This window comes from Octodon degus, unplaced genomic scaffold, assembly GCF_000260255.1.
Source record: "Octodon degus isolate 3935 unplaced genomic scaffold, OctDeg1.0 scaffold00115, whole genome shotgun sequence".
In the NCBI taxonomy this organism is placed as follows: domain Eukaryota; kingdom Metazoa; phylum Chordata; class Mammalia; order Rodentia; family Octodontidae; genus Octodon; species Octodon degus.
Genome location: NW_004524691.1, coordinates 2,777,506 through 2,787,343, shown reverse-complemented (window position 1 = coordinate 2,787,343; position 9,838 = coordinate 2,777,506). Strand labels below are relative to the sequence as shown.

Here is a 9,838-nt window from a genome sequence, read left to right as displayed (position 1 = left end):
ACCCTGAAAGAGCAGTATTGTCAATCTCCCACCCTTAAAGTCTTCATCTGCTGTTAGGGCAATTCTTGAAGTTGTCTAATAAAATAATGTATGTGGTAAAGGAGATACAATACGTATTAGCTATAGGCTTCTTTGTGTTCTCTATTGCCCCGAGTGCTGAGAACTCAGAGGCTACTCAGAGCATACTAACTTGCTAAATTAATGAATGTACGACAAGGAATCAAAAGGGATTTTTATTTCGGAATTCAGAAAACTGGAAACTCAGGAGTCTGTCAAAAACTGTGAAGTGGAATGTCAATAAAGTTTTGTTAATTAAAAGAAAAGTACACACTCCACGAGTCACGTGACAGACCAGGAATCAGGAAGTGTTACTCGCTCGCCCAATCACGCAGTGAAGCCTGCGGAATCACAGTGAACTGACCAATCCCGGGAAAGCCTTCTCTGTGGCGCGCCAAGTCCCGCCTCCGCACGCAGAGCTGACGGGTCGTGAACGGATAGGGCGGCCGCGGGGGCGGGGCCAGAGGCGTGTGGCTCCTCGGCGTCGGGGTGCTCTGCCCAGCTCTCAGCTCCCGCTCCGCCATGGCTCCCAAAGGCGGCTCCAAGCAGCAGTCTGAGGAGGACCTGCTCCTACAGGATTTTAGCCGCAACCTCTCGGCCAAGTCCTCCGCGCTCTTCTTCGGGAACGCATTCATCGTGTCAGCCATCCCCATCTGTGAGTGCGGGGAGCGAGGCGGGCACGGGAGGCCGCGCGCGAGGGCGGGCGGGCGGGCGAGGACGTGGCAGGTCGCTCGCGGTGATCCGGGGCGGGCGCTCAGCCTCTGCGCCTGGGACTTCCCGGCCGAGGCCAGATGGGCGGCTCCACCGGCGAGGCCCTGGTGGCTCTTTTTCAGAGTACTCGTGGTCCCGGCGCCGCCTTGGAGACTGTTTCTTTAGTTCTGGGACGGTGGCCTCCGAGTCCATAAGGCCGACTGCCGGGCTGGGATCGCGTGAAGCTGGTTCTCAGGGCGAAGTGCCCGCTGACCTTTCCCACACCGCTGTCATGTCTTTAGTAGGAGTTCTTACACTTAATAGAGTTATTTTGGAAAAACTAATGGATTAGGCGCGAAACCTACCAAATCGGCCTCATCATGAATTAGGAGTGTATCGGTAGGTGAACCAGCTTAACACTGCTTAGCATAATTTATCTTAATTTGCAAAATAATATTAGGGGTCAGTGATACAGATTTAAATAATCCTACAAGAGCAGTTCTAAGTCTCCCTTGGATGGGACCCTGGAGACTAGGTCAAGATAGTTTTTAGAGTTCAGGGTTCCCGAATTTGAATCTTCTGGCTGTCATACTTCTTACAGTGATTGGCAGTCGAACCACTGTGTATTGCCTTGTTCGGCCTTTTAAAACCCAGCGTACAGTGAATGTGGTGTGGGGCCCCATAGTTCAGTGGCCTGGCAAAGCAGTGCTTTGATTTCAGCTAACAGCCACGTCAGCAGGCAAGTTGATGGTTTGGGGCTGCACGTGGCATTTTGGAATAGCCTGAATCTAATGATTGTATGATACTTGAATGTGAATGATATTTGAGGTCTTGTGATTATGTAGAGCCAAAGTTTGTTTTTTATTACTTTAGAAATAAAAATCTAGACTAAGAATAGGAAGGTTATGGTTTTAAAACTGTACTACACTAGGAAAGTTCTAAACTGACTCCGTTTTTACAGTATGTCTCCCTTCTGATGAGACTCAGATGCTGTATTGGATTTCCTGACCCCAACTGTGTTTTACCACCAAGCTTAACTATAATTAATTCCGAAGGCTTTTGGAATGAGGTAGTAACGTTTTGTTCCTTTTATCTCAATTCAGGGTTATATTGGCGAATATGGCACATGGATCTTATTCAGTCTGCTGTTCTGTATAGTGTGATGACCTTAGTAAGCACTTACTTGGTAGCTTTTGCCTACAAGAATGTGAAATTTGTTCTCAAGCACAAGTAAGTATCTTTTTCAAGTGAAAGTGTGACATACTGTATTTTTTTAATAGTAGGATATCTTAAAGATAATTTTATAGGTGTGTTTTATTAAGCATGAAATTGAAATACATATGCATATATATTTTGGGGGAAGACACATTTGTGCTACATATGTGCTTTTGTTAACAAGAACTGTTAAAGACAGTGACCTGTCTGACACAGTAAAAATGACTGGTATGATAAAAACAGGAAGTAGATTTTGAGGATGAAATGAGACCATTAAGCACAAGCCTTAACCATGGGATTGATCAGAAAAAAAATCCTATGAAGTAATTTTAACAGGTAGAGCTCTTACAGAAAACTGTTTTATGCTGTTCACTTAGTAAAATGAAAGAAATACTTGTCCATTTTTGTCACTATTGGGAATTAGATAATTGAGACAGGGTCTCGCTGAATTGCTCACTCTGGGGTCACACTTTTGGTATTCCTGCTTTACCCTTTCAGAGTGCAGGGATTATAGGCCTGTGGCCCAGGTTTGTTTTGTTTTGCTGCTGCTGCTGCTGCTGTTATTATTATTATTAGACTCTGACATTTTCAATGCTAATTATATTTTTATAAGTATATTTTATGTAAAGGATAAAATATTTCTTTTAAGATCACATATATCATATAAAACAATTACTTTAACAATAGCTTTTGGAGGAGAAACCCCAAACATAACAGTAGTATATTGATACCTTAATTATAAACAGTTATATACTCTTGTTTCATGAAGGTTAACATAAAGGGAGAGTCTAAATTGAGGAAAGATCAGAATTTATTGTATCTGTGTGCTGTGGGCCTCATGAGAAATGTGTGAATTAATGTTTAATCAGAAGTTATTTTTGTTCATACTTTTGGGATAGCAGGACAATTCTTTGTCCCTTTGGGTTTTGGGTTACTTTAGAAAAGTGTTTGGGATTTTGCTGAGGTTTTTAGTGCTGGGATGCTTTGTTTATAAATTGTATTTTCCTTTCTATAGTATTCTCTATAGTTTGGATGTGGTTTTTGCTTGGATTGCTGTAGCACTGTCCATCTGATCTCAAAAAGTTGAGTGCCGCTCAGCCCCTCTGCTGTGTGCTATATAGAGCATGTTACTGTGCATTGTTTCCATCACCAAGGCGTTGGTTTATGGTATATAGAGTATGGACTTCTAATATGATGTGTCTTTACTATATCAGTGTCTTAACTCATCACTGCATTCTTTTTTTTTAAGTATTGAGGCCAACTTCTTCCAGACTCCTGCAATATGGGGCATCTGCCCTCCTTCCTTTAAGTGTAGCCTCATCTTGCAGAACTGGGACTTAGTTTTTTTGATTCAGCCTTTGTGTCATCCTTTGAATGTGCCTTGTGCCATTTAGGATTATCGCCTTCCCTTTCTGTTCTTGTATGTGTGTTATTTCGAGACAGGAAACTTTTCCAGAGAAATGTTTCCTGACTTTGATCATTCCTTTGCTGTGTTGTGCCTGCATTAGTCTCTTTGGGTGATAAGGAATGGTACTTTGTTGAGATGATGTCAGTTAGCAAGGATTTATCGGCAGAAATGGCCTCAGCAGCTTCCATGTTGTTATTCTGGAAAACAGGAGCTCCGGTTTCCTGGCTTCAGTTCTGATAGACCAGCAGAGTAATCAGGTCATCTTTGTCATCCTTTTGCTTCGCGTCATGTTTGCTGGCTGCCATTCCAGGGTTCAACCCATCTCAGCCCTTGCTGCTGTAGACTGTGTTCTTTTGAGGCATGACCATCTGTGGCCAGGAAAGCCCTCAGTAGTGGCCTCTTACCTGACCTATCCTTTATGATGCCCTTGGAACTCAGGCCCTTTATGCTTACCATTTTAACTTGTTCTGCATGCCATTTTAAATTCACCTCTTTGAAATCAAAGCTGTATATATTTTTTTTACTGTCTCATTTCTTTTTCTTCCTTTTTTTTTTTTTTCTTTTTTTTTGCGGAACCAGGGATTGAACTCAGGCCCTTGCGCTTGCCAGGCAAGTGCTTATTCTACTGAGTAACCTCCCCGGCCCATACTGTCTTATTACTACTTTTTCTTTTTCTTTTTTTTTTTTTTTTTTGAGACAGGGTCTTGCTGTGTGTAGTTCAGGCTGGCTTTGAGTTCATTAAGTTGCTCAGGCTAGCCTCGAACTTCCTGCGTCCTGCCTCACACTCCTGAGTGCACTGGGATTACAGGTGTGTACTACCAGGTTTATTTTACATTTCTTGAGGGCAACTGTTAGATCTTTTGCTTTGTCTCTTTGTTGTGGTGGTAGTGGTTTTTTTTTTTTGTTGTTGTTGTTTTTTGGTAGGGTCTCACTGTAGTTCAAGCTGGCCTCAAGTGCTGTGTAGCTCAGGTTGGCTTTGACCTCAAAGTAGCCCTCCTGCATCAGCCTCTTGAGTGCTGGGAGTACAGACGAAAGCCACCATACCTGGCTACTTTATGTGTCTTATAACAGATAATAGTACATGTAGTTCAATAAAGTATCAGTGACCTAGTAGACATTTGGAGTGAATTATTTTTAATTCACAATTTAAAAAAACATCAAAATTACCAATTTGCAGAATAGTTAAGACCCAAAGACCCAGTGAGAGCTGGCATAGTGGCTCATGCCTATAATCCCAGCACTTGGGAGGCTGAGGCAGGAGGATCACTGTGAGTTCAAGGCCAGCTTTAAACTGCATAGTGAGACCCTGTCTCCAAAAACAAAACAAAACCAAGTTAACCATGCTGAATTCTAGTAGGGAATGGTGGTAGAGGATGCTTCACAGCCCGGAGTCGGGGTCACTCTGTGATATGAGGCATGTATTTTGTCTATGTAAAAAGTTAGCCATTTTATATTGTTACATTCTTGAAAATTTCTGACATATTGAGGTAAAAAACAGAAAAAAGCAGTTGGTTTTTGAGCTGGTCATCTCAGTTGGCTGAGTGTGAAGCCAGTAGCGTCACCTCCATCTTGTTGCAAAGCACTAAATGAGTTTTTCTTACAGCCCTAAGACAAAGAGGAGGACTTTTTTGAGTAACAGTAAACCTAGAGTGGTGGTTGTGTGTCTGGTATGTGAGTACGGAATACTAGACCTAGGAAAGAAGTTACTTAGTCATCTGGTTGTTAGGGTCTTTTCAGGAAGATTCGTCATGTGAACGGTGGATTATTTGTTTTAATGATTCTTAGTGGTAACTAATTCTTGCAGCTAGTTTGTGTCCTAGCACCAGGACAGTTGTGTGCGTTTTTGATGTTCAGCTAAAGAAATTTTGCTTAAAACCATGTGCAACTCATCTCATCTCAACAGATATTTTATTGAAGAAAAAAGAAGTAGGATGTTAGGTTCAGGCAACACTGAGTGCTTGGTCTGCTAAAGAGAAATCCCTGCCTTCTGAGCCCAGTTTTTCAGGAATGAAAGAAGTGCCTGAAAAGATAGTTTTTACATAATAAGTCAAGTGAAGTTGGTTGGCGTGAAAGTACCTAACAAGGCCTTAAAGTATCTCTTTAAAATGATAGCTGGCTGTCCCCATCACTGCATTTTCCTTCAAGTTTTTAGAACTTACTTCTTTTTACATGTTTTTCTTAAGTGATTTTGGATCTTTTTAGAAAATATGTTCATTGAAACCAGAAGTTTTCCTTAGAACAGTGCCCATTCTAACTCAGTTCTTGCGTGAGAGCTAGAGACGAGGGCATAGGTGAAAGTCACAGTTTGTACTTTTATCTCAGAGGCACTTATGTTTGAATAAGGATGAAGATTTATTGCTTTGAGTGGTGTTGGGTTTTCTTTCTTGGAACCTACTGACTTCTCCGGTTTCCTCAGTACCTCACCAGCACTAAATGCAGTATAGTAATGAGCGATTGATTACTTGAATGCAGAGTGCACAGGCTTCTACATCCATATCTTACTGGGATATTATCTTGATTATTTCGTTTTCCTTTTCTTTTGAAACAGTTTTGCTATGTAGTTCAAGCTAGGCTTAAACTCATTACGTAGCGCAGGCTGGCCTCAAACTCAGCAGCAATGCTCCCTACCTCAGTTTCCTGGGATTACAGTCACGCACCATCATTTCTGGCTGGTTGTTTTTGTAGTACGATTGGTAGTAATTTGTTAAATTTTGTTTATGGTCAGTTACTCCTCTTTTTTTTTTTTTACTACTTTTGTATGGCTAACTAGTAGGCTTTGAAAAATATACTACATTGAATTTAAATGCTATATTTATGAATAGGTTTTTGTATTTCATCACAGTTTAAATGTTAGTTCACTAACAGCCCCATCTGATAAAATTCATGTAATTTTTTATGTGAGCATATATTTAATTTTTTTCTGCATATAACTTCGCACTGCAGATTCTAATCTGAGTTCTTAACATTTCCAGCCTTTTCTGGCTGACTTAATATTAACTTTTGGTTGCACCCTCAACCCAAGTGGTTCATCTTAACTAGAAGTAGTATGGTCATCCCTGTCTCTGTTGAATTGCTTTTTCAAATGAAATTATCCTTTGGAGTTACAAGCATAACTTTTAAGATACTACAGCTCTTAGTTCTTTGTTTATTAAGTGAAGTTTTCTCTCTTTAGTTTACTTGGAATTGAAATCACTTATTTATACCTTATCAATCTTGGTGAATAAATTATAGGTTAAAATGAAATACAGGGCCAGGCATAATGACACATGCCTGTAACCCCAGCACTCAGAAAGCTGAGGCAGGAGGATCACTGCAAGTTCACGGCCAGCCTGGGCTACATAATGAGAGCCCTTCTCAAGGAAAAGAAAGGAATACAAATGATTAATAATTGTGCTAATACCATTTGACTTTTATATCATATTAAATACCTAAGCTTTGGAAAAATGTCTCGTAAACAGAAATCAAAGCATATAACTAACCACATTTTGAGAGTTTAATAACTAATGAGCCACATCTTAGAAGTTTTTTGAACTCCTCTTTTGGCTAGTACAGTGTAATAAACTTAGAACTTTCAGTGCAGTTTATTTTCTTGAAATATAAAACATCCATTTGGTTGCCAATACAAAATATGAGTACAGAGTGTTCTTGGAGTGTGCTCTTCATCCCCAGAACACATGGAAACTTCTTTTTATCTTTTCCTTCCAGAGTAGCCCAGAAGAGGGAGGATGCTGTTTCCAAAGAAGTTACTCGCAAACTTTCTGAAGCTGATAGTAGACGGATGTCTCGGAAGGAAAAAGATGAAAGGTTTGACTTCTTATTTAAAGTGTCAGTGGTAATCAGAAAAGGAGATACACTGGAGAAAAAGAGACTTTTGATTTTTGCTTCCAGAATATGGCTATTGGAATTGAAAGTAAATTTTGGAATTGTGACAGTAGCAGTGGAAATAGGAATAACTGACTTTCTGAGGTTTTATTAAACTTTTCTTAGAGCTACATAACACAGTTAATTTGTTCCAAGGATACTACAACTAGCTCTGTTTTGCACCTAGGACACTAGGCATGGAAAGCTTGGGTAAGTTGCCCAGGGTTGTAGATTAGTTCATAGTGGTTGTACACATGTTAGGAAATCTGACTTGAGTACTTTACCTGTAACTGTTCTGCAGGAATTTAGGAGAAGACAAAACTTTGTTGTTAATATTTATGACCTTGAACATGTCACCACATCCTTCAGAGACTGAAGGTGTATGTTACATGTGAGAATGTCTAGGTGGTGATATTTCTGGTCATGAGCTTTCCAGGGGATGTCCAGCTCTTGGATGGAAATCAAACACGTTGATTGAGGAGAAGAAGGGACTGGAACTTCCATCTTGTATGGCTTGGTTGTGTGCCATGTGCATTAGTCTCCCTCTTAATTTTTTCTGTCAGTTGCTCTGAAGGTTTATTAGCCTAACATTTAGCCTACATACCTGAATGATGGAGAAAATTGGTGCTTGAGAGTTGTCATATGCTTTAGTGGAGTCATGAGTTTGCTTGTTCTTCATGTATCTTAAGTTTTACTGTCAGTAACATGCTTCTTTGTGGGACAGAATTTTTGCTGCACTTTGCTCTTATGGGAACTTGGCAGTATTCAAAGTCATGTAATTTATTAAGATCAGAAACCATTTTAAAAAAGAAAATGTTGGCAGACGGGTATATAGTTCAATGATGCAGCACCTGCCTAGTAAATGTGAGGTCCTGATTTTGGTCGATTTCTGGTACAAAAAAAAAAAAGGTATATAAATGAAAATCCTGGAGTTAAAGCATTTGAGCGCTAAATGGTGCCCAGGAAAGCCTCTGCAGTCATAATAGCTTGGACTGTCTGAAGATAAGCAACATGTGAGTCCTTCTGAAAAGAAACTTTTCTGGCACTGTGTTAGGAGATCTGTACATAAGGACACTGAGTAACTTAATGAAGAGTGTCTTCAGTGGTTTTGGAATGGCTCCAAAACACTAATAAAGTGATTATCTCCTTTAGATCCTTTATAGAACTGAAGGCACAATACTAAAAGTCATGACAATGAAGGCCTTTTTTGCAGGAAGCACCTGTAATGAGATCTGGCTACGGAGCTTTCTGCATGTACATTTTTGTGTCAGAATAGAGGTTAAAGAATTAGAACACTTTAAAATTCTTTGTTGTTGAATTGTATTGCTTAGAACAGTGTCTCTTGAACTGAGGTGCATATGATAGCTATATTCAGCTTTCAGATTTCCTGTTAAAGCTGTTAAAGATTTTGGATGATGGTTCTATCTGGGATACCACATGCCCACCACAGACTTGTCTGACTTGGTTTGACACTTGTTTTTAATCTTAGGGTCTGTCTGATTTTTATGTAATTATTTCTGATGGGTCAGAGTTGGATTTGAGAATGAAACCCCTTTGCCATGTGATGGGTTAGGTATTTCAAAGTAGGTTAAGGAAGATATTTCATAGATGTGTAAAATGTAGACTGTGAGAAGGTTATACAATTTCTGCCCTTGTTATCAGTGGAAATTTGAACTGTTATTAAATCTTTCACAAAGTCCACAGTGGATACAGTTTTACCCAGACCTGTACTGATAACCAACTGTAATAACTGAGAGCTGAGACTCTCATGAGGTTTGCTAAGTTTTTCTGTCAGAAGACATGTTGCTTCTAAGAGATTTGATCTGAGGGAAGGCTCATCTGTTCTTTTCCTAGATCTGTATCTCTCAAAGTTCTTTTACAGTCTTTAGAGTATATATTCCATGCCTCTTGGAAAGTGCTTCAAAATATCCATTCCTCAAAGGATGGAAATAAGCAGAGGAGAGTTGAAGATTCATTGATGTTTGCCCCAGTATATAAGTGTTATTTTTGATTTATCGTTCTGTTACTTAACCTTTTCTGGTCATCACAGTTGCTGTTGGGCCTCAGCTTTTCTCTTATTGTAGGGAGCTCCTCTCGAAAAGTGACTCCTTGGGAAGTATTCTCCCAAGCTAGATTTTTCTGCCATTGAAGCTTTGGCAAAGCGGACATTAGAGGGTTTAACTTTTTTTTTTTTTTTTTTAAATCAAAGTAACCAGTATATGATTGGACCAGAAAAAGGTTCCAAAAGCTGTCAGACAGGTCTGAATTTGTATATACTGAAGAATACATGGTAATAATGGGGAGCAAGGGTAACGAATACATTGGCCTTCTTCATCAAAGCTATTTTGAAGATGATTCTGATTCAGAATATGATAGAAAGGAAGCTAGTTGGGGAGAAATGTGGTCGTGATCTTGTCATTAATCAAGAGAGTAAAAGCATGGTAGTAGATTATTTAAGAAGCCTGTTATCGGGGGCCCAGCCCTAGCTCAGTTCTTTAAGTGGCTGCTTCCACAATGCTGGCATCCTCAGTTTGCTGTAGTTCGATCCCCACAACACTCCAGCCATGCAAAAGTGCCCTGAAGGCATTCAAGGAGCAAAACACACAC

General features: G+C 40.0%; 1 protein-coding gene across 1 annotated transcript in view; it reads left to right on the top strand.

Moving 5' to 3' along the window:
- Window positions 1-514: 514 nt before the first annotated feature.
- The window catches only part of Ssr3 (signal sequence receptor subunit 3), an 11,791-nt gene continuing 2,467 nt past the window's right edge, over window positions 515-9,838 (top strand). The window contains exons 1-3 of the mRNA XM_004639827.2: window positions 515-712; window positions 1,851-1,977; window positions 7,076-7,174. Of these exons, the coding sequence (XP_004639884.1) occupies window positions 580-712; window positions 1,851-1,977; window positions 7,076-7,174 (359 nt within the window). The 5' untranslated portion in view covers window positions 515-579. The remainder of the gene's footprint in view (window positions 713-1,850; window positions 1,978-7,075; window positions 7,175-9,838) is intronic.